At 34.6% G+C, this 26,746-nt stretch overlaps 1 protein-coding gene across 8 annotated transcripts in view; it reads left to right on the forward strand.

Moving 5' to 3' along the window:
* The first annotated feature begins 6,545 nt into the window (after positions 1-6,545).
* The window catches only part of LOC105322251 (voltage-dependent calcium channel type A subunit alpha-1), a 71,032-nt gene continuing 50,831 nt past the window's right edge, over positions 6,546-26,746 (forward strand). For 4 of the 8 annotated variants that reach the window (XM_066075350.1, XM_066075351.1, XM_066075349.1 and 1 more), the window contains exons 1-2: positions 6,548-7,497; positions 7,764-8,019. In XM_066075350.1, the coding sequence (XP_065931422.1) occupies positions 6,822-7,497; positions 7,764-8,019 (932 nt within the window). In that variant the 5' untranslated portion in view covers positions 6,548-6,821. Of the gene's footprint in view, positions 7,498-7,763; positions 8,020-26,746 lie in introns of all 8 variants that reach the window. The other 4 variants (XM_066075347.1, XM_066075345.1, XM_066075346.1 and 1 more) reach the window with 2 other exon arrangements.

The following is a 26,746-nucleotide window of genomic DNA, read 5'->3' on the forward strand; positions in this document are numbered from 1 at the left end:
AAAAGAGAACTGCTATTACCGTAATAATCCTCGATGGCATTATGGTTCCTCCATTCCTGGAACAACACACACCAGCATATTGTAGTATAATTGTGCAGTGAATGGTTTATGGATCCAAACTAAAGCAATGATGTTGGGGAAAATGAAGAGAAGAAATATTTTCAAAAAAAACTACAAAACAATGAAAATATTATTTAGATATATCTCACGTTATGGCTGTTATAAATAGTTAATTTTTTGTGTGTGCATTTGGGTTAAATGGGATAAAAGGACATAAACACAAATCCGATAACGTAATACTAGATTAAGTTTGACTCAAAATGTATACATTTGTGCTAAATGATTTTCAAAGTCTGATCATGAAAAAAACACTTTTCTTCAGTTTAGAAGAGTCCATAAAACATCTTCATGTAACTTATTTGCGTTCGAAGCAAAAGAATCTCCAGTGAGAATTTTTTTACATAAAGAAGAAAATAAAAAAAATCCAAATTTTATTGTTGTCATTGTTCCAATCGATTAGTTATTTCATTCTTTCCTGTGATGTTGCCTTGCTTGATTTATGTGTGTAAGGAGGCATTTTCAATATCTAGGATAGGAAAGCTCGAGCATATTAGAAATATATTTGTGCAATAAATTAAACTATAAATCATTTCATCCAGGTAATTTCTATGTTTGTTTCAACATCCACAGCTCTTGTCCGTTTTACTGACCACGTCATATCCAAGCTTCTACGTAATATAAATAATTCTAAAATGTACGATCTTAAATCTGTCTCCAAAGCTACTTTGTATTTTCTGTTCTTCCTTGTCGGACGTCTTTGCACTTCCATATGCGCCTGCAGTTGTTAAGTCATTAACAGAGTTTTTTTTCTTCATTGAATACGGCGGTCTTTCTGCTGAGTAATGGGTGACCGAGATTTAATTTCCCTTTTTACATATTTTTACCAGTGTACACTTGATTGCACTGAATGCAATCCCGAGTTTTATAAGAAAGTACAAAATTTACATAATGTAGAATGATACTTTGCCATTCAGTCAACTGAAATGTGACCTTAACGTGGAAAAGGTGATCGAACGGAATAGTTCTGCGGCTTTGTCGTTCAGTCACTTTACAGATCTTTAGTTATCAGTAAGTTGATCAAAACATTCAGTTGACTAAATGCCATTGTTTCATATTGTGCTATTATTATGTTTTACATGTACCCGTCAAACACCTGACAGGTTTTATTTTGAAACATACAAATTCATGTCATATAATTCAAAGCAGCGTTGATAATTTTTTTCGTTTACAATATTAACTGTATCCATAAAGAAATTCATTTTTTTGTAAACAAAAATTATTTAAGCCTTATCTGTTTGTGACCGATATATAAATGCAGTATTACTGTCCATCATCGGAGATTAATGTTTTACTTGCAACAAATTTCCTTGAATTTGCTTCTAATTTTACAGCATCCCCAAACAATTCTAAAACCATCATCAACCGGCTCTCTTGAGAAGAAACGTTAGCATTTAATTAATCACGGTGTTTAGTCAATAAACTGTCTACTCTCTGTATCTCAGACGATGTCTGAACAGGAATATATCCCCTACGTAATAAAATGGCCAATCTCCGCAATGAAATTAATGGAGAACTTATTGTGTTTTGGTCGTGTTTAATTTGGTTCTCCTTGCAATAAAAGCCTATCATGTCACCTTCTTAAATAGCCCAAGTCAAGAGGGAATAAAGAATTTGACTTAAAGTAACTGTACATATGTAGAAAACCTTCATTCGTGTATTTATGCAGTCAGACAAGGAGTTTACAATTTTATTTATGGTTATTTATTTAGGTAAGGGTTTTCCATTATTTGACAATTAGGCTTTCGTATAATTATCACTTTCAAGTTTTGGTAATATGAATAATACCAATCATTATAAACATAAGGATATAATTCATTTTTTAAACAAAAGTAATCAGTTGAACTATTTTGAATATATATTAATTTTTTTTTTGGTCCTGTCTCATATACCTTTTGTCAAATATACTCTTTTCAAGTCTGAGTAGCCATTCTTTTATATAAATTCGTTCCGAATAACCTGATCGGAATGTTAAATTGAAGCTGCATAATTGATATATAATAATTCGATAAAGTTGACCCGATTTTCTGTTCCAGACAGATTTTACCAGATAATATTGGATAGAACATTTCGCTGACGGACATTAAGTATTTGATATTTCCTCCTCTTGTTTTTGTGGAACTACACTAACCATTGTGGATACAATTCCACTTCCCTTTCTTAATGCCGATTTAATAAGTCATAAACTTAGCTTAAAAGTCGTCCATCCGTATTTTCTTCGTAAACAATATAGATTTACAATATTCAATGTTCTACTAATTGTTCCTTGAATCATATCTTGAAGAGAGAAAGGTTTGATGTGCATTTTACGGCTTTTAGGCTCCAGTTTTTATTCTTATCGAATGACGTCCCAGTTGCTGTTTATTTCCAAAAGAGTCCAAAATGTTTTCTTTACTAAACCTTGATCAAAGGAAAAATCAATAAATGAATGCTACTTTGAAACTAATCAAAGTATTTATTTTTGTGAATCAAGCAAGCACGGTATAAGATCAGCAACACCCTCTAGTTCTTGGGCAATATCTAATCATTTGAATAGGCAGATCACATTTTAGAACTTGTAGTAATCTACGAAATCATTTAATTTCGGTCAATTTATTTTAAATTAAAAAAATCTTTTCCATGTCACGCCGATTTTATTCAAGTAAAGTATACATTCTCGCATTGTATTTTATATCTAATCGAACATCATTTATAACCAATATACCTATGGTACTGAACACGCGATTTCTCGATGCTCACTGAGAAGACCTCGGCAGTAATGCTACCGTGTATCTTTTATTGTGATTCCTACAAATATTATTACCTTGGCCATTTGCAGATATGGCATCCGTTAACCACAGGTTACCTTGTTTTGATCAAACACCCGTTTAGTTATCAAACCGACAACGAAAACTAATTTGGGAAAACGTTACTGCCATCTATTAACAATCTTACCCTTGGGCAACGCATACTTTCATAAGCATCCCGTGTGAACTAAAATCTGTCTTCAAAGGCTAACGGCAGATGCACGATTGTCGTGTATCAAACAAGGGCTTAAAATGTACATGCAATCCAATTCCCTTTTGTTGCATCAATAGATGGTGTCCAGAACCTGGAGATTGGTAATTGGTTTCAGTCAGTGGTCGGAAACATCTAATGATCTTTTCTGTGGGGAAATCATGTTTGTTTTGTTTAAGGACCGGTTGTTTTTTAATGGATTGTCGTTTGACCTTGCTGATTTCCTCCCAAACTATAAAAAGTATTTTTACTTGACATCTTGGGTTTTTTTCTGAGTAATCTATGTCTTTTCACATCCATATTTACCGTTTTTTGAATCTATGTAGCAGGAGAGGATAAATTTCCTGAGACAATGTTATGTCTCAAATTGACGGCCACTTGCTTTTTATTTCTCTATATCCGTCATCACCTGTAAAATCAATAGAAAAATTGGAGACTCAACTCATATCTAAACAACATCGTGAGGGTACATCAAGTTTTCCTAATGGCAACCAGCTCCAAAAAAAGCCATTTTCTATCTGAGTTTCTTTATTGCTTCTCCATTTCTTTTGCATGCGGACTGCATTTAACACCCATTGTTCCAAATCGGCGAAACTACTTGATGGCCCAATCAAAGTGCTAATATCATATGATGTTTGCTGTCTTCGCAGGGCTTGTATTTCATTTGAACGAATTTGCTTGGAATAGTACTATAGGATTTTTGAACACTGTTCCCCATGCAATACTTGAGGTAAGGGCATTGAAAGTAGGGTTGCGTTATGATAAATTTATTTTCAAAATACGGAAAAAATATCCATTTTCGGTAAATTCCGATGGTTTTGATCGAATGTTTCTGCTATTCAAAAAGTGATGCGGCTTATAGAACCATTGTATCGTTGTCTAATGCATCATATCATTATAAATTGGTAAAATCTGCCATACGTGAAATTCTTTAATTAGCTAATAGTTTTAACAACATGTCATATATAAATTAAACTGATCATTTTTCCGCTAATTTACTCGAAATTGATTTTTTTATATTAGATAACATTCTTTATTGTATGAGGTAGAAATTTTGAATCTCGAGGGAAATAAAAGTGATTGCATATTGCATAAAAGTGTTTCTTTTTTATAATGGGATTTTGCTTCGAATTCAGATTGAAAAATTTGACTAAAGTCTACTTCAAATTGATTGGTAATTAAAAGCCACAGGAACTCGGGGGCAGCGATGATCATGAATGTTTTAACCGACTTGAAATTTTAAAAACCAGTCAACCTGTCATTGTTTCTGCTTTCCGTCGCAATAGTTTTTTGGTTTTTTTGGTTGGTTTGTATTTTTTTTTTGGGGGGGGGGGGGGGCTAACAATTGAGTCAGAATCAAATTTTATCCTTTTAAAAGTAAACTAGCCAAAGAGTTTAATTGAAGTAGGCGATCCACTTTGAAACACTTCGACCAGACAAACATTGAACGTTTACTATATGATTCAGCGCACAGATGAAGTTGTTTTCATCCATGTAAGTCTATCATGAGAACACGAGATTTGACCAATCGTACGATTGTCAAAATGAACCAGCTTTTCTTTGTCTAGTGTCAGTGTTTGGCACAATTTATCAACTACTAATTAGCTGTTTCAGATAAAATCGAGTGATCAAGTCTTTTTTAAGTCTAGAATTTGTTCAAAGAAAAAACTCTGTCTTCCTGGAAGCGCACTTTTTACTCAGCCTCTATATTTTTTTCTGTAGAGTAAAACATGCTATATTTAATTCCTGGAAACTTTTTTTTTCATTCGCGATATTTGCCAAAAAGTAAAATCGTAACATCTTAACAGTACTAAAAGACAGCTCTAAATATGTAATTATTATTTTGAAAAAAAATTGTCAACTAAACAAGGGCGACATTTTGTACAATAACGATCCCATCTTCATCAGGTGTAGATACATGCATTGGCGCACTCCAAGCTAACAGGTCTGACTTGATTGCGTTGTTGCGTGATACTTTCTGTCTTTTTGAACGGGCGTTCAATCTATCACTGATAACGCCGAATGTCGTTTGCCTACGGTCCTGAACCGTTTTATGTACAATTTGTGAGAGATGGTAGTTCTGTGTGGTTATTAAATTGTTAATAAATGTGTGCTCGAAACAAAAACTATTTATCAGAGCCGACTAAACGACCTTGTAATAACAGGGACCATATTTTATCATGGCAGACTAATTACTGTTTCTGATTTCTTTCGTCTAGTAGTGTGTGTCTATATGTTGGAAAGTTAAGTTATGCCAATTTCACCTCTTTTCCACGTACAAAAAGGCAGGTAAAATGTGTAGGAGCTGATCTGCAGCTTGAGCCAATCCTGGTAAAATTGCAGGAACTGATCCGCAATCTCAACGATCTATTATGATATTTAAAACTTTATATTATATCAAGATATATAACAAGAATACAGTAAACATCAAAGGAGAATTATTATTTAAATGAAATTATTTTCTCCACGGGTTTGGAATAGAAGCATTGGAGAAAGAAAGATAACTCTTACTTGTAACAAGGGGTGTTTTTTTTTAATTAAATAAGTTTGCATGGAAATTATCTAGAACAATTATTATAAATCATAATATATTTATCTTTTTTTTTTAATTTTTCCATATAAAAAGAAACGACACATCATTCGTGTCAGTTTGTGTGGGTTACTTTGTTTGATGTCTCGGGGCAAAACTATAAAGCTGTTTAATCACAAAACAAAGTGTATAAATATAAATCAAGGATAAACAAGAATGTTTATTTTCAAAATAATTCTATAGGGAATTATTGACAATAATCTTGTTTATGTGGAATTATTAGTAACAAATTTAAAACACTATTATAGTACGTTTGTAATAAGTTTTAATGTATCCAAAATCCGAAAGACTACGATAAACTACGTTCTCCTAATTCATTTCCAAAAATTGAAATATTTTTATTTTTTTGAACCTTTTATTTGACCATCTTAATGTCAGCTTTTCACATATACTGTAATTACATTAAGATATATAAGCGATAACTTTATGTTTTATAACATAAAAAAACGCTATATATAACTTCCCAATAATCGGAGCAACGGTTTAAAAATAACATTAGTACTTAAACTAGACAAATGCTTGTAAATTTCTATTATGCCTCTACCCAGCATAAGCCAGGCTGTGGATACACCGTTCGACAGTTACTTTATAGTCAATATTACTAAAATAAATATATAGTTTCCTGAATTTACCAACAGTGCTTGGGTATATGAAAGTTTACATAGAAAATGTGAAAAGACACAATGAAATGGTGTACTTATCTGACTTTATTTGGTTGATTGCGTTACGGACAGCAGCTATTTAGTGTATTGTATAGTGTCTCTTTAAAAGACCCGAATATTGTGGGAGATTATTGCGAACATGAAGAAAAAAAACCTCGTCTTTGTCCTTCATTCAATGGGTGAATTCGGGATTTTTAAAGACCGGGGGAATGTTTTCACTCTAATAGAACACAAATATTAGAGGATATAGGCATAAAGTTTCTGTGATGACAAAGTGTGAATATCTCTGATCAGGAATCACGAAAATTGAAGCAACTTTGCCTGGGATAAATGATTCAATTAAAGTGCATGTGACACAACAGGAGAATCGTGATATGACTTAATAGTGAAGTGTTTGACTGTCATTACCTTTGGATTTTATTGCTTCACGTAGTGTATTTTGCAATATCTCAAAAATGGCGCAGAAAAGTGGTTCGCGATCAGTGTTTTTAAAGAAGTTGCATGAAATGGAGCAACAAAAGTTGCGGCGTAAGAAAGGAAATTACTTATCAAGTTCGTCATTTCTATCCCGATCTTCTGGTGAAAATATAACAGACCAAGACAAATCGGCGATAGCCAGCGGGGGGTACCCCAATTTGGGCTACGATGAAGAAATTACGGAAGACGATAGTGAAATAATAGAAGACGATGAAATCACATTGGATCTTGACGAAGATGAAGGGGAGAGTTCGAGGCAAAAAGCTGCAAACTGGCTTAGGGAATGTGAGGATGCAGACGACATTTCAAGAGAGTCGTCTGTTCCAACCTCGGTCTCTGTCCGCCGTAGCAGAAGGCCAGCTGAAATGAACGGAAAGAGTTATCTTAAAACAGAACCGGGACTAGCGCAAAAACTTAACCCAGCACATGGCGCAAGAAAAACATCTTGGCTGAATATTTTTGAACGAATTCGGTCTAAAAAATTGTCATATCGACTCAAAAAGTTTTTGAATAATGAAGAGGAAACAAACTCTCACCAACAAAGTGAACATCACCATGATCCTTTCCGAAAACAAAATCCTCTTAAACGAAAGAAAACGAAAAAGCTGAAAAACATGACAAAACAAGAAAGAAGAATTTATTTTAAGCGCCATGGTAAAACAACATATACATATGCACATTGTATATAGCAGCAGCCAACACACTGTCCTAGTATAGAGTATTCATTTCTTGGTTGCAAGGTTTTTTAAAATATGGTCAAATAAAATGACGATTTGTGACACATTCCACGAAAGATAGTCAGATGAAATAAAACATGTTAATCTGATCAATCTACAATATATATCATATCCATGCTTGTAAATAGATAAAGTGTGATTTTTTGGCAATAAATGTTCTAATGCATTGATATCATTTTGCAGCAAACTCTAGGCTCCGCTACAAGGCTCAAAACATGATCGGGGCCACCGGAAGCCGCCACCTGTCCCAGCGGCGCCGGGCCTCCTTAGCAACACCTGCCGCATCACCGTCCATGTTTTCACACCTGGAGCAGGTAAATGAGGAGGATGAGAACAAGCCTCGACTTCCCCCCACCCGGCGGCGGGCAGTGGACACCTCAGACTACCGAACATGTGCCATACTCCAAACGAGACTCAAAACAGTCAGAAACTACCCCGAGTAAGTACTATAGTACATGTACTCACATAGTCTTAATTATCGGTGCATGTACAACTACCCAAATCTCGCTATGAATTATCTTTGTTTACTATTATTAACAAGATATAATTGTCAGCGAGTCTAAGACAGCCATTAGAGATTGTAACTCCATTAGCCCCTCTTCTTTTGGTGCATTTACAACTACCTAAATCTCGCTATGAATTATTTTTGTTTACTATTTATGTTAACAAGATATAATTGTCAGCGAGCCTAAGACAGCCATTAGAGATCGTAACTCCATTAGCCCCTCTTCTTTTATTAAAAAAAATTAACTTTCCATATGCAAACATACACATGTACGTGCTGGATTGCAATTAAAAAAAGCATCTTTTCTTTTTGCACTACTCGCTGTAACAGTTTAAGGGCGAAATTAAAACGGAGCAAAATCTTCTACAACTGTGCCATGCCTTAAATAACTTGTAAATAACCATTTGTACATGAAACTTCGAACGAAAGTTATTCTGCGGGCGTATTCAAAGTCGCGCTGTAAAAATAAGGGTTGGTGTGAAAGTATGGTTGTAGACAGAATTATAAAAAAGATTTATTTAAAATATGTCGCTCTAGAAACTAAGATAATCTTGTATAAATTGATAAAGACAGGTAAGAACAATTTTGTTTCCTGTTCATTAGATCTATTATTCGAACTTAGAAGAATCGAGTTCCAAAGATGAAATCGAAATGATCAAATGCGAAATGATCCAAAAATCTTTTTCATAGAATCCTTTCTACCGCGCGATGGGGTTCTTATGCAATAAGTGGAGTTCGAGTTACCATTCTTGTCATGTTCTGAACTCCTGCTTTTTATTGATCGTTTCGTAACCATACACATATTATTATTAATTCATAAACATATGGATCGATCTTACAGGGTTGCATAGGTGCATTCACTTTGCATATAATTGACACAAAGACATGTCGTATTTTTATATTTAGAAAGGTATTTTTCTTGAGATTGTCTCATAGATTTGCATAATATTCTCAGATCTCGGAAACTGGTCATAAAGTCCACTCTGGTCCTAAAATAAACGATTTTTCTACTCATTAAGTTGGTGCAGTATGTAAATGAAGTGTACGGTGTATTCACGGCATACACCAGTTTGTCACCAGACTGTCCCGAGTATCGATCCAAGGACCCGGTGACACAGGGCCAATCGTCATTCCGTTTATTGGTTATTGCTCCAGGATGAATCGACTACTTCGCGTGATATCCAGACGACCTTTCGTTTGTCTCAAATAGACGTATTTCTTCCACGACAAGTCCATGGTACAATGTACATGAGAAATGGGCATGACACGTCGGGTTCCATTGATTTCATTTCCCGCGTTCGTTTCTTCATGTTGATTGCTTATGTACAATTTTCGTACAATGTATTTTAGTTTTTTCTCAGGTATTTCCCTAGTCAGTTTATTACAACGTATGTCAGAAGCTGAATCATCGTCAGAGTAAAAAAGTAATGTGGCGGACGATGCTAAAAGTAATAAGTAATAGCGACCCCAAAATCTCCAGTGGAATTCTGTTCCCCGGTAGTTTGTCGGTTGCTTTACTGAATCAATAATGTTCTTGTGGGACTTCCAGCTTTATGGTGAATTTCTGTACATTGTCAGCTCTAAGAATGAAAAAAGGGATATGGATCAATCGCATTTTATAGCAAGAGATCGTTTAAAGTCAGTTTTATATGTATGAATTTTCAAATTCATTAGCTATTTTTGGTTTCATAATCAATTCAGACTTGGTTCGACACAATGAACATGTATAATTCCTTTATTACATAGAATATAAACATGCATCGTCAGTTTTAATCTTGGTCATTTCTAATTATTTGATGGCCGATATTTATGAAGTCAATGAAAAATGACTAAGCTTTATAAAAGATCGACAAATTGACTGACGGACAGACAAACAGGCAATGTATTTCTGACGTAAGTCGCCAGTTTGATCATCAAACATTCATAAGTCGGTGTGATAAGGGGGTGCAAGTTTAATCAGTACAAGTTAGCTCGATGGAGATAACAACCAGCATATCACGTTGAATGTTGTTCATTCTCCGTGTGCATCAAACTGCTCGAGCGTGTACCCTTCTAAATCGTCTTGCAATTTCAATTATTATTTATAGACTGTTTTTGAAATTTTTTACCCCAGGTTTTCATACGTGGCAAAATCTGACAAGGGGATTAGAACTAAGTGGTCAGGCCCCGTACACATGTTTTGATTTGAATTTAGGCTGGGAATTATTTATTTTGCTTAGAGAGTGAAGGAAATCCTTAACATCAACACCGATACTTACAGTGAAAACTTACGATTGTAAAACTTTAATCATTGGAAGCATTTAATCTAAATAATTAGATTTTCAAGTGATTCCCCTTTGTCAAGCTATTAATTTTATCTGATTCCGAAATTTTCTCTTTTCATTTAAATGTAAACAGAGAAATTAGCGTAGAATCACTTGAAATTAATGCCAATAACCTATATATGAATGTTCTGTGTAAAGAAAATCCACCTCAGAATACGTGTATTCCTATGATACCTTTAAAGGTTGTGTTTTAATGATAGCCGAAAGGCAAAATTGTTTACAAAATGCGATTTTAAATTCCCTCTTTTAAGCGATGCAGCAAATAGTGTTCAAAAACTAGACATTTCCTTGATGAAATACTATTAAGTCTTCTTTAACAAGCCCTATTAAAGTAGTTAAAAACTTCTTTGCGACAGCTGTGTCACCAGAACGTGGGAGCTGCCCCTAAGTAGAGCTTATACTGGCTGTATTTTGTTATTTTATTTTTGATTCAAGCACGCAGTCACGTATATTATCACCAAAGCATAAGGGAAAGGGTTTGTACCCCTCCTTTTAAAAAAATGTACACGTACTATTTATATTTATCATTTATATACACATTCATGAAGAACTGTTACAAGCCCATCAGTCCACTGATTTTGGATATTTTCCAGTAACTAGACAACAGTTACACACTTTCTTTAGACTAGTCATTAAGGAATTGTTATAGATGATAAAATGTACGCGCGAAGTGGTCATTTTACATTTTGTATGGCCCCTTAACCTAGAGTGAATATTTAATCCGTATCTTAAAAACATAGTGATACATGTATTATTTTATAACGGCAAGACAGTGTCCTCTTTTATTGTTTTTTTTTTTTTGGGGTGGAGGGGGTTGTTTTTTGTGGGTTTTTTTTTTTTTGGGGGGGGGGGTTGTCTTTTTGTTGTTGTTGTTCAGAAGGCATTGGTAACTCTTTTGTCGTGCATTTCTGTTATCAAGTTCAAGTTCAGTTTATTCACTCTAACCAAACATAGTGATACAAGAGGACAACATACAATAAAGATTGAACATAGCATCCAATTCGATCTTGCAAAGACCGAGTCAATTAGATGATGAAGTTCGAAAAGTATTCCTAGTGCTGCTTCTCCGAGATTTGATTTCCTCTAATGTTACGCCTGTGAGATAATTTCCATAAACAAACAGCTAACCCGTCAAACTGACAGAAATCGCATAGCGTCATGGAAAGATTGTTGCACCGTATCTGCGCTTTTGTGTCCGATTGATCCAACCCCCGTCCCCTCCCACGCATTCATTGATTGCTCTGTCACAAGCAAGGAATCTTTTTGCGTGATTAATAGTCATTCAATGCAATCGTTTTTCACCAAAATAATTTCGCAATTTTTCGACGTTGTTTACAAGTTCCGAACACTTTAGCACTGGTTTTGTCATCTTTTTTTATCATCGGAGAATGGATCAAATGATCGTATCTTTCAATCTCGTTTTATGTTGCTTAGAAATCTTATACTACAATCCCACGTGAAAAAAATATCGACACACTACTTTAAATTGTTTGTATACATGTATCTTACAGTGTAAAACAAAGCGAGTGTTCGATAATGCTTGTTTTATGCATGGTGCATTGCATTTTGAGCAAGTTAACGAAGCATTTTCTGTAGGATTGACACCTGATAAGGATAAACGTCTCTTGGCGATATGACAAATTGACGTCAAACCAGCATTTTCTATAGAATTACATGTATGTCGCCATGGAAATATTCCGCTGACATCGCGTTAACTTCACGTTACCCCAAAATTAGATACCACTTGGTACTAGCGCTGTCTCAGTGTCATATGTAGGACAACGTGGCATAATTCTCACTTGATGACGTCATAAATTCTGTATATGATCTATGACTTTCATGGTTTGATGTACCAAGTTTTGCATATTGGATGAACACATGTTCTTGGTGTAAGGTTCTGCCCGTTTTGAATCGATTGCAACTGAATTCGTAAAAGACATTTTTGTTCTGAGTGAATAGCCAAAGTGTTATATCATTATAAAATTACCTTCGGTATTTTTTTCGGCAATTTCTTTGCATACCTGTCAATCTGTAAAAGAAGAGTTAAGTTTTAACATTCAATTGAAATTCTTAAGATATATTTTTTTTTTATCCAAGAGCAGCCTTTCTGAATGATGAAGATACAGAATGTACGCATTATGAGTTGTTTGCTTATGTAGTCTTAATGGGACAACAATCGTGACAAACTCATCCTACAAATTTCATAAGAATCTGATTAAGATCATTCGTGTTAGCGTCATTATCAGATCATCCAACAGCTATTACCCCCGCACACTCCAATACTGCTATACTCTTCAATGCTAGGAACTCCCTACATTTAAGATTTGACATTTCTAAAGGCTTCTTTACTAGTCCCAATGCTTAGTTTGCAGTTTATACATGTAGTAATTTAAATCATACCACATATTGCTTCATCTCAGGTCATGAATTTGCATCAATGTAAAAAAACAATTACAATTAATATTACTGGCTTTCTCTTCTGTTTATTGGTGTCATAATGTTAGCTTTTTTTCTTTTGGACTCGTATTTATTTTATTACTTTTTGGGGGGCGGGTCATTAATTTATTTAATATACTTACTTGCTGGTCATGGCGATCAATCTCATCAATGTTTTATTAGCCATTACATTCATCATTATCAATGGAGAACGCCATTAAAGAGAGCATGCAACCCCTAACTGGTGGTGTATGCTCAAGTGATTCTTCAAAATGCACCCTGTGTTTTTATGTAGAGTCGGTTTACTATGCTCAAGCACATATACTTGATTTGTGCATTGATGGAGTAATGCTAAATAACAAAACAAAACAAAGTGCTTGACTACGGCTATTATCCACGAATGCAACATTTGGAGGATGTATATTTCCTCCTCTAAATATGTAGTCTTTAATGTCCGTTTCTGAAATTCGATTGAAATACCACGCTAATATTTTTCATGGAAAGGTCATTCAGTCATAATGGGAAATTCTTTAAAGGAACAACGAGGGAAATGCAATTTGGTAGTTCAGTCCGTCGCATAAGGATCAAGCTTAATCCATTTTAGCCCAATACACAGTCGACAGTAAAGCTTCCGAATCGTTCCACTTGTTTTAATGATTCATATTAATAACACAAATTTCTCTCTCTCTCTCTCTCTCTCTCTCTCTCTCTCTCTCTCTCTCTCTCTCTCTCTCTCTCTCTCTCTCTCTCTCTCTCCTCAGAAATACAATCGATTGTTTGCCTGAAACAATACAGATGTCACTGTATGAATATTGTAACGGATTGTCGATCCCAGTCGCGATCCTCTATATTTTTCCTGCAATACCCACGTGTTGTTTTGCTCCCATAGAAATTTATCACGAATTTAATTAATGTGAAATGAAATTCGATCAATTTGAAATTATTTTTATCTTAATCAAAATTTACAGCTGTTTTTAACATCGTAAAATTATTTTTAAAATATATTGATAATAACATTCAATACTGCAACTGTATTTGTTTCAGTGCAGAACAATGATAAATAGATAGAATTATCAGACACTCGTATCAATGATGCATCTTGTATGTAAATTGAAAGAAAAACTCATCAGGCTGAAGAAAACACTTTGCTTGCTAACGACTTCAAGGAATGGCCCAAGTCGTTTTTTCTCTCCGTCGGTCATTAAGGCCGCCAAACGGTCGTTAGGAGAAGTTCCCGCCTGTCAATGACGTAGATCGGAATTCCCGTGATCTGGGCCTCTCCAATGGTGTTATTTGAATTCTCTCTATTCAAGATAAGTTGAGCAATAGAGGATTCATTAATCATGTTAAGCTTTCCTTGTATGAGACATTTGAACAGCCGTTTCCCCCTAAAGATCGAGCAAACGACAATAGCAAACTCCATGTTGATTTACCAAATTCTCCTCTTTTTATACAAAACATGTCGCCTCAATGCAAGATTAATATTTTGTTAGGAAAAATTAATTTTTCAGGCTGATCTTAACAATTATTCATTGGTGGTCTATTAATAAATCAATATCAGTAAGCCCTGCACTCTTTACTGGATCCTCTTTGCAGTTGGTTTATTTATTTTGCACTTTTGCTTCTGTTTCATGCAATAGAAAATCAATAGCTCCTATCCGGCGTGCCTTTATAGATATGTCAGGACCTAATCTTCCCATTTTCGCAATGTCTGAGTGTATCTCTAATGTCTAAATAGACATTTTGTCGTAAGGTCTTCAATATCCTAGACTTCCAGTTAATGGTTTTTTACTTTAATTTGCACATCCAGGTTGTCTGGATGTTCATCTTGGATCTGAATTCCGACTTTCTCGAGGGTATGGATGTCTTTCCTGACGTGATCGAAGTTCTTAGCTTGCAGATAATTGATGGAAGGCTACAAGGATCCTCGCTTTGAAATATGCTTTTGACTCTCTTCGACATACAGTGTCACAAATCTCTCTTTTGCCAGTCCCTCTTTATTTTCTTAGATACACCAAGTACCCAAATTCATCAATATTTCTCATCACTACTACAATAAATATTTAATAAATTAATCATTTTTCAGAGATATCGTATATTTTTGGAAGAAATCAATTTGCTCGTGAAGGAATAGCAAAATAAAAGTGAATGCTCTGCGATCAATAGCTTTTTATTTTTTCCAGACATTCGTTTTATATCATATACATCTCTGACAGATGTGAATGTACAGATGGGCTAATAGGGAGTGTTTCTAGATTAAGTGAATCCCATTGTACATATACTTCAGGGTTTTAAGTACTTTGAGAAAGAATAAAGCACATCGTAAAAAGTGCTTAAAGACGCTTTTACCTTTGGAAATCTTCTCCAAAGAAATATTTTTTTAAAAATTGCTCCCCGGTCAACGAAGCTGTTGGTACGATTAAAATCTCTTAACTTCATGACATTGAGGGAAGTTTGAAGCTAATTACTGGATCGGGGCACTTTTTAACTATGCGCCTGAATCCTCCAATTAATCAGATACTTTTAGTATCGGTATTTCAGACTATCTCTGAAATATAAAAAAAACCCATATAATCTTACACTTTGACCATGCAACTTTCGTCAGTTGGTATCTATCTGTGTTATTCAGCCATGAACGTCATTTTAAGTTATCCTCCTACATAACTATGGTCAATATTTATTGAGAAGAGGAACGAAATGAACATTATTGAAGGTATGAGCAGTATTGAACACAATTGCACTTTGTGTTTCGGCGTGAGTGCGTTATATTGCGTGATATCTAATGCCAAGCTATAGCACACTTTTCTGAAGTATGGAATCGTGTACTAAATGAACAGACATTTCTTCTAAAGCAAAATTTACTGGTTGTATTTTTTGGAAATGTGTTAATTCTTCTGAAGTAAGGATTCATGTACTAGATGAACACATTTCTTCTGAAACAAAATTTACTGGCTGCATTTCTTGGAAATGTGTTAATGTTCTGTATGTCTCATTCATATTTCGATTGATGTAATCATTCAACACTACCAAAATACATGTAGGAAAAAATCATTACATTTTAATATACCCGAGGGAAGACAATCTCTTATTCCTAATCGTGATATAGATGAGATGTCAAGGAATCCACAAACAAGGAAAGTATCCCTTCAACAAATACAAGAATAAAGGGGGTGAGGAAGTATATGTATCATAGTACCTTCGGATAACAAAGTGTGTAGTTAGGTGCATCGTTGGGATTTAAAAAAAATATTTCTACTGTTTTATCATCTCAAAATGAAATGGAATATCATTTAATATATAGGCTATATAAACCTTTAAAGCTAAATTACGAACCCGCTCAAACTATACTAGAATTTGTCAGTGCAGGACATTGGTATCGTCAGAACTGATCTTGTTAGACCAAATGCCGTTGCAAACGGTGCAGACACCAATGGCGGGGCCATAATGAATTCTGTTATCGTGACGGACTGTTCCGTGCCTATGGTCTCGAGGTAGCTGTAAAACCTTCGCACTCCCTCTTCAAACCACGGTTCCTTCTCCTTGCCTATGTGTAAAGATCATAAAGAAATTAGCAATAGACTTTAGCTCTTGATCAATATTATCGAAGCATCAGGATCTGGTTTCATTCGATCCATCATCGTTATATCATTTGGTCGAAACCATTGTATAGTCATCTCTTTTGTTATCGCCGTACTGTGACCTTTCATCTTCATCATTTAGTAGACGAATTACAGCAGGTTATCTTCACACCCGAAAAAAATGTAACCCTATTCCAGGAGTTTGATATATGGAAAAGGGTAGAGATTAAAACAAGAATGGTAGATGCCTTAGATTATGAGATATAGATATGACTGTTTGCTTGGAACTTGTGTTTTTATTGCCTTTAATCAATCATCAGATTCTGCTTTCAAGCATACAATTTCTGTTGTTTGAGGGAAACCCAACTGCAATTTGTGGGGGAGTAAAAATAAGTGGTAATTCCTCTGCCATTTACGCCTTCATATTTCGTGATTTTGGGTGTACAGATTATTGCTAATCTCTCGCCTTTTGGTGAATTGCGAGAAACACGACAAAATCATTGTACATAGTTGATCCTGTCTTAACACTTCTCCATCCAAACAGGAAAACTTCGCAACAATTTTACTTGCCCGAAGGAAACCTCAGAATAAAACAAACTCTAGTGTAGCCTTTAGTCAGTGTTTTATAGGCTTGTACTACCCGACCCACATAGCACAATGATATGTCGACAATTGGTTCCAGACCTATATGTTAATTTAATTCAAAAGTAACAATTCACAACCGTTTAATAATATGCCTCAGAAGAGCTGATTGATACAAAGGCTATTTGCGCTGGATGTTGACAACGAACAAAAATTCAATGATTACAAAATGATTTGACATTATATGAAACTCAAGATCGGTGCCAAAACAAATTGAACACCTCAATTATAAGTTGTTTCTTAGAATCGTTGGAAAAGAGAATCCATGCATAATTTAGGATTTCATCGAGTAAACAGCTACACGCCATTTGTTCAAATTTTCGTGTATGGTATTAATTATTAATTGATCCCTGTTTGATTATCAGTTCAGGGGTCTAGCAATTAGTCAGTTACGTCCCAAGATAAACTCTCAGACAATAAGATTAACGAGAACACTATTGGATTACCCCCACCTTATTCATTCAAGGTGTCTTCGAGGTTTTTCGTCTTCAATTAGAAAGATGCTAAATGTGTACATGCCTTTGTAATGCATTTGTTCATACATGTACTTGCTGTTTAATATGTTTTAACCCATGGCTTCTTTTCACCTTATCATTGGTTTTTTTTCTACTTCTGATCGTCAACTGCTGTGTAAAAGGATTGCACAATTTTGGGATATAAATAATTTAACAACTCTTTAAACTGGTTGTTGCAAAATAGGGCTTGTATTTTGTTGTTCATCAAATTTTGATGACGATTTCGAATATCACGCTGTCGTTCATAATTTTTTGCTCATATTTTATTAGTGATAAAACAAAAACACATTGGATTGTTTATGTTATCTGGTGTATAAAACTAATATCGGAATGGTAATTGTTTAAGGCACATAGCTGATTACGGTTCGCGTTAGGGCTTAAAATTTTATAGATGTGGCAATTAATATTGGATAAAGTACTCAAAAATTGACTTTGAAATCGTTGAATGTACCATTAAAACTTTTTAGGGCACGTAATATAATTCATCCATGGAATTTCATTTCAGCATCATGTATTCCTGAAAATTTCTCATGACATTATGGCTGAAACAAAATATATATATGGTAAATTCAAACAAAGTTTACATCATTCATGTGATCATTATTGTTAAATGAAGCATAAATATTATTTAAAATCAGTGAAAAAAAATAAAATTAATTGTATAGACCGTAATAAATCGCTGCACACTTTTCTATCAAGAGCTCTCAACAATGGGTTTATGATACATCAATATAATCATCTTCATTTCAAATATTTTCCTAAGGCTTAACAGAGGGACAACAGAACAATTTCATTGGTGTATTTTTTCAGATTTGAATAATAAACAATTGTATTATCTATAATTGCCAATTTAAAGTATGATCACAAGTTTCTTTTCTATGACAAACGATGTTATATTTGGAGGACTATTGGACAATGAGGAAATCTTAAAGCCTGTGCATCATGCCAGGTAATATGAAATATACCCCCTTTCTCTCTCTCTCTCTCTCTCTCTCTCTCTCTCTCTCTCTCTCTCTCTCTCTCTCTCTCTCTCTCTCTCCAAAAAACCAAAATTAGAATTGATAAGTATAACATACCAAAAAAATCAAAGTACTGAAGTACTGACGGGAGTTGATTTTATCGATTATTATTTATCTTAAAATCAACGAATTATTATGTTATTTTGCTTGGCAAGTAGTTTATAATCTCTATTTGAATTACGCACATTTTTATAATATGGATTCTCGGACTTTTCCGACAAGAATTTCGAGAAAACCTCTTATAAATCATATTGTGATATTAAAAAAATGAATTGATTTCATCAAACTACATGTATGTATCGGTATTCGAAATATTTCAAAAAGTGTATGGATCCAACCAATAATGAACTCTAGTCTCGTTCAACCAGATGCTCGGTTGTCTCCGTTAATCTCCGACAAGTAAGAGATACCAGGTCACGTGATAGCTTGATGATGCGACCTCTAAATATAGACTGACTCTCTGCTTGTCGGAGAAGTACGGAGACAGCCGATGGTTGAACGAGACTACATTGTATATTGAACTCTGGCGTAGGAATACATACGACTGCAAAAAACTTCTAAATTGTTCGTACTTTTTTAAAATCTGACAATTTATTAGGTATTTATAAATAAGTTTCCTTTAAAAAAATGCTTCAGCGTACATTGCATCGAATTTATCGATTATTTTCAAGAACTAATTGTCAGCGGTGATGATTTGTGCTTAGGTCCAAACACTGTTTCACTTTCGGATTGCCAGAGTAACTGCATAGGAGAGTTGATGAAAATCAATTCCCAAAAACGTAAATTTCTTTTATTCTTAATTATTTGTTTAAATGTTTACATTGAACAAATACAAAGATATTATAAACTACATGTACATGCGTAAGTAAAGATTACATTTAAGATATAATGTGCATCTCTCTATCTCTCTCTCTCTCTCTCTCTCTCTCTCTCTCTCTCTCTCTCTCTTGTTTTTGTTTCCGAAGGTCACCGTTTTAATCGTTTTAGTACTTATGACCGGTAGATGTTTTAAAAACAACATTTATCCTTCAGCTTTCATTTTCCTTTTTTAACATATATCATAGAATCAGAGTAAAATATGACATGAAAAAAGATCAATACTTACATTTTTTAATTAGAGAATATGATACGAGCACTTCTATTTCCACTCGAAATTTCGCAGGAACTGCATTAATATCGGACTCGTCTCGAAGTTAGTCACGTGACCTTTCATTCGACTACCTCTGGATTTATGATAGACTTAACAACGATAAAGACAACATTCGAACACATTCGCAGGTGTGTTATATGGCCGAGTCACCTCTATAACTTTACAAGCTTATCTTTGAGCTGCATTTCAATGCTGAATTTATTTTTTACGGAAATGTTATTTTTTACTAAAATGACGAAAAAAACTACGGTTTTAAAATTTCTGTTAGCCATATTTTTGTGGGGAAAGCCTTTGAGAATGTTTAATTGAAGCAAAATTGAATTATTGTCGTCCTGTACACAAATTGATCTGCTATATATTCCTTAGAAGAGAAATCTTTCTTTTTACAAAAATGAATGATTTTTTAAAATCTTAAATATCATAAAAGTTTAAGTTACATGCAGACTTATTATAATAAAAAATATAGCAGGTTTTTGCAGTAAAATATTTTTTTTCAAAATACAGCTCATATTGCTTTAGAATAGATTGGTGAGCTAGCGCTGTAGCCATTTTTATACACACAAATGAAGGTTCGTAATCATCTGGGTTATTTTGCTGAATTCTTTAACGTTTAATTATGTAGAAATAGACAGTACTGCGGAGGGAGGGGGGGGGCTCAATATGGGAAGATGAAGATGTAGTTTTATCGACAACGGCATCCGAGATAATGTTTGTACATCGACTATAAAGTACTTCGGGTAAGATATATTAATATTTTTTAAATAAAATACTGGAAACAGCCTATTATCTGTTAGTATATTTATATATTTTTTAGTAATCATCATTTATTGTCATTTACTCATATTTTTTTTATTAACTATTTAATTCATGATCCACACAGCTGATGCAATAATTGTTAATAAATGAAATTTTAAAATATCGTTAATTGTTTTTGCATCTAAAACTGCTGTCTGGCAGTCTTTTATTTAAAAATACTAAATATTTTTGATTTTAAAAATGTTTATATTTTTTTCTACAACTATGCCTTTTTTAAACATCAAAGACTACCAATAGAGTTCGGAACCATTTAGGTATGAGGACTAAATATTTTTCTCTCTTGTTTCTTGCTTAAAATTCATTTAAATAATGATCAACAAAAAAACGCCCATAGAAAGAAGAAGAGCTTGAAACGTAAAATGACGTAAGATAATGGCGGATAGAAGAGGAATCGCCGAGTCACACGAACACATCAAAGACTGTCTAGTTCAGTGATTCTAGCGTCGAAGTCAGGGACATACTTTGTGCGCTTTTTCTTTGTACTAGGAAATGATTTGCTAATCTTTTACTGCAAATGTACTTTATCAAGATTTACATGTAAAAAAAATTCATTACATCGTACATAAACATATGTTCAGGTTTTATGTTTAGGCACAGTATGCTAAAAGTTTCGACTGCTTTGATTTATTGACCGACAAATATCTAAACACAGAGCATCCTCTTGAAATAAATCTAAATAATTCTAGATATCGGATCTTTCAATGACAGATATTCAAGATATAGGAACGGCATTTTAACCGCTTGTTTGAATTGGTCGCCAAACGGGGTAATATTTGGACTGAGGGACACTGTGTGTGAATTAGATAACAGTCATTGTATTGACTTCCGACGATCAATGATTGCTATATTACTGTTCTACTTAGCTGTTTATCCTATAATCAATCATTGATACCCCTCTAGTATGACATTCTCCTCTGTGTGGCAAGCCACTAAGCTAAGCAATGAAAATATACTCCTTCTACAACCCGAAAACAAAGTTGAAATAATATTACAGGGAAATATTGATAGTCATTAATAATATGTGGGTACACATGCAGCAAAAAATCGGCACAGCTCTACCACCAGCCAGCGCCAAGAGCCGAGCATCATAGCGGGGAAAAAATCAATGGCGAGCAATCAGACGCAGAGAGTAATAATGGCGGACTGGAGGCAGAGAGTGTAAGAGTCTACACAACGGACCAACCTGGTGCCACTGTCTCAAACGTCGGCCTGTCAACTCCGTAAATTCTTTGAAAAATCTCAGCATTGTGGGAAAAGGACCAAATTCGTCAACACTGTGTGACCGAATTTTTCTTGCTTCCTGAAGGGAAGGAAGCGGTGGTGCGCGGGGCTTCACAAATATGGTAGTTCCAGGAATTGGCGATTATCGCTGTTTTGGTTTTGGATCTATTTGACGAATTGTTGTGTTTCAGGAAGGGATTTTTTTTCGCAGAGAAAACGTCGGCCCGGAGGTCCCCAAACATGTTCTCAAACTGTCTTTCTAAGCTTATAATGTCGCGGGATCACTAAATTTCTGGCTGGGACATTTCTAAAGGTATACCTTATTATTGTCTTAAGTTATACAGTGCCTGTCAAAGTTTGTAGCATTTGAAATCGAGTGTTTATAATAATTTTTCGTTTATTCAAAAGACGAACGTAACGATTCTTGCCTTTATTTCTTATACAATGCCATACTGTTATGAAAGTGGTTAGATGAGAAGAGTTAATGTATTTTACGTGAAAATCCTAAATATATTGGGACTTTCGTGTGTGTATGTATATGCGTTTATTAAGATTATTAAGAAACAACTTGCACTGTTATAAACATAACCACAATTTTGCTTAGTAAATTTTGCGTTATCCGCGACCCAGAGGTTGCATAAAAAGGTAACGTTATAAGAGGTTTCGAACAATTTGCTTATTCATGTGATTGTCTTACGCGACAACGACGGAAACAATAACATTATAACAATTCCATAATTTAAAATGGTATGGTATTATTAAAATCAGACATTCATTTCTCGGTTTCCAAAACGTTTATTTTCAAACTATCTTTACAAGCTACCTTCTGTATCCATTGCTATATAGAAATTGTTAACATATGATGCATATGGAATGTGCAACCATTTGGTTTTAATTTAAGCTGATCGATCCAAAAAGATCGATTGGATTTGTCTAAGGTTAGGATGATGCCTATATGTTGACAGATGGCAATTCATATGGATCGTCTGTCTCCATCTCGTATTTTCATGGCTAACGACAATATTAAGAGCGAAATGATGCACTTGTTTGGGATGAGTGTATTTTTACAGATCATACCATGCTCTTTTTAAAAGAGGGAGACTAGTATGCTGAGAGAGAGAGAGAGAGAGAGAGAGAGAGAGAGAGAGAGAGAGAGAGAGAGAGAGAGAGAGAGAGAGAGAGACTGTTGGTATAATTATTACTGATTATAATTAAGCTGTTCCGAGTGCTCACGGGGCAGCTCGCCTCCTTGTGCAGCTTAATCGAAAATGTTTAGAAATTCTCTACATAATAGTATGATTGATTTTTCAATTACCCCGTATCATCGGATGCGTGATATTGATTTTATGTAGATTTAACCAGGAGGGTTTTTGTATACATCTCAAGGTTTTAATTTTTTTCCACGGGCGTTCAACTCTGAAAACCTCTGTTTAAAGAGGTTTTCCTTTGGTTTTCATCCAAGCAAACTGGAAAGAAGAAGATATGTACTTTCGGTTTCACGTAGAGCACAAATGACACTTTGATAATTCATGTTACGATATTGTATTTGTATCACTCACGTTTTAGTAGAATAGAGATCATTTTTAATCTCCGGTAAAATGCGAACCCGAGTAAGGATGAAAATCAATCCAAGCACCCCGCGAGGGCAATTTCTCGGGGGCTAAATATTGTAGGCAATCGATAGAGTGTGATTAAATGCTAAACTATGTCATGTGAAATCCTTCCTTTGTATGGAAAATCACTTTTGAAGCTGTTGTTGCAAAAAAAAAAATACCACCAAACCTTGGAAAGATTATCAATAAAAAAAATAAATAGACAGATAATCTAAATGATCAAACTTTGGTGGTATGAACAAATTCCGACTTAATTGTAGGTTACAATACAAAACCGTTATTTTACATGGACCTAGCTCCCTGGCATTTCGAAGCTGACGTAAAAAAAGTTGTTTTCCATATATAAGGTATATGTTCTCATACATGTATCGACTAGATTTGACCAATAAGGATGTTTAAAAACATCATGAATCATTAGCATAAGTAAATACACGTGACTCAGAACGAGAAATGAATTTACAGATTGTATATATTAATCTTAAACTCATGTAATCAAATATTTTAGCTGACCCTCTTGATTAGCTGACTCATTTGATATCATTTTTATAAAATTCCTCTAACATACTACATGCAAGTATTAAGCAAGGTTGCGTCACAGGAGTCATGGTTAAAAATAGCAACAAAATTCGGTTGAGCCTCTGGTGTGGTTGATCAACCTTTGGTTCCGTAACGTATTCACAGCTTAATTGTTTCCTCTTGGAGTTTACCGTAGATGGTTCGATATTATCGGGTCTGGGAAATAAAAAGTCGTCAAATTGGCCAAATCATCAGCACAAAATTGCCATATTACCCACCTAGAATGATTGATCAGTTCTATCAGATCAGAGGAAGTTGTGTATGGTTAATTCTTAGACAGGCTGCATTTTCACTACCCCCCTCCCCCACCCCGAATTTTTTTTCCTGAATGTTAACTTTATTTACTACGACTCGTTTTGCTATGTTCTCTCAATAAATGTAAATTGTATGTAAGATTAAAAAATTGGTAAAAATAATTTCAATATTTATTTTCATTATATCTGTACACTTCAATCCTCGTTCTTCGAACTGTACTGTATTTCCTATTAAGAGTTCCTCTTTTAGATATCAAGCTCATTGCTGTTAATTTCCAAGAGTGAAGTACTGGCCGCAAAGCGTCATGCTAGATATAAATATTCTACAGCATTTCTATGAAATCAGTTATCAATCATTTCATCTGTCAAAAACAAAAGGTAAATTAATTGAATGAATAAATAAATGATGTCACCGTAACAGCGATCTTATTTATCTGTAACCATATGCATGTACCATTGTGTAATCATTGCTCTCAATAACAGATACTGGTAGACAATTACAATCAGTTTAAAGATGGTGATGCTGTGCTATAAGTACTAAGCTAAAAGTCACCCGATTGCTCTTATCGATGCGAACAAGGTGATTTTTTTAAGATCACATTTAACAAGGATGTAACAAGGATATGAACCACTGAATGCAACAAGGTTGTAACAAGGATATAAACCGCGTACTGATTGTAAAAAGGATGTAACAAGGATATAAGCCACTTAATGTAACAAGGATTTAACAAGGATATAAACCATTGAATGTAATAAGGATGTAAACCCTTGAATGTATCAAGGATATAAACCCTTGAATGTAACAAGGATGTAACAAGGGTATAAACCCTTGAATGTAACAAGGATGTAATAAGGATATAAACAACTAAATGTAGCAAGGATATACCAATGACATAAAGCACTGAATGTAACAAGGATGTATAAGGATATAAACCACTAATTGTAACAAGGATATCAGCAACTGAGTGACCAGTAGGTAGTTTTTGACTTATATAAGACAAGTATATATGGGTCGTCTACTTTAGTACTGTTATTGGATACTGTTGGTTCTATAGTAGGCTGAAGGTGTCCCTAGACTGCTGCAGCTCATAGTAACCCACTAAGGCTGAATCGGACTCAGTAACTTTTGGTTATTTGCCATAATTCCATAATTTGCAGTTTGCATGTTTCAAATTATTACTAATATACCACCGAAAACGAGACTTTTGTTACACGCATGGGAAATTCAAAAAGGTTCCGTGGCGGACGGAACGCTAACGTCTATCGGGGCCTTATGTATTATTCATCTTTGTCTTTAGATATTGACAAGGCTTCTGCTCCCAAGGGGAATTGAGTTTCTGTAGTTTCATCATGTAACAGCATATGGCTTTTAATTCTTCAACTGTATCATATGTATGCTGTTGTAACGTGTTGTATCGAAATAACGTCGCCATTTTCCTTCAGAGGACCTAACGGGTCTGAATTAAAGGCATTCTTGGCCTACTACCTATCATGTTCTGGTTCTTTTCTCCCTAGTGGATACACCGGTCGACCTGAGCTTTATTCTCAGGTGTCTGATTTTGTCCCCCTTTAACATTTCTGGAAGCAAGCGATGCGAAAGCGCATGTTAAATTTGGCTATGCGTGTGTTGTGTTTTTACTATTGTTTAAGGTACTTTAGAGATATTTTGTATTGACGGTGTAACACAAGATTTGTCCACACGCTTGTTTCAAATCAGTAATGGGGTTTTTATACTTTGTTTGCAGAAACAATCTCCCCTCTAACGAAAATCCAATACCTAACGATAAAAGCTCGGCAGACAATAGCGTTAACGATCGCTCCATAGTATTCCACAATAGAAACAAACTCTCGTTATAAACGACTCGGAACTTAAATTTTTCATTCAGTAATCAATACAAACCGAATTTACTCAAGCATTTGCCTGACATGCCTATATAGGAACTACCTCGGGAACAGCCTGTACGATTCATAATCAAATAAAGTTGCACAGACTGATTATGATGTTTTATCTCGTTTCTCACGGCTAGGTAATACTAACTATGATATGTAATAATCATTTAGGAAATATAATGCAGTAATAATTTGTCTTTCCTTTACACGTACCCATCTAAAACTGCTGTGGAATAGAGATTCTTTTTCTGCTAATAATTGGTTTCGTTTGAAATTTTATACAAAAATACAAAAACTGTAGATAACTAGTAATAAAAAAAAATTCAAATCCATTAAATTCGAACTTGAACACGTGTCATTTAAACATTTTAGTATAAAAAAAATCTTCTTAGAAAGTTGCGTGCCTTCAGTTTCATTTTGATTGTGACAGAGCTAGATGTTGCGAAGATTGAAGGTTTCCGGGTTGCACAAGATGTATTTTGAATGAAAGTACGTATTTTCTTACTGATAGCCTTTACAAGTTTTCCATCGATGGATCTATATTGCGCAGTTTTAGTGTTTTAGGATGACGCACTGTAATTGCATATCCCTCCGCCATTTATTCACAGTCTGCGATCGACTAAACGT

The sequence above is a fragment of the Magallana gigas genome, chromosome 2 (genome assembly GCF_963853765.1).
Source record: "Magallana gigas chromosome 2, xbMagGiga1.1, whole genome shotgun sequence".
Lineage (NCBI taxonomy): Eukaryota > Metazoa > Mollusca > Bivalvia > Ostreida > Ostreidae > Magallana > Magallana gigas.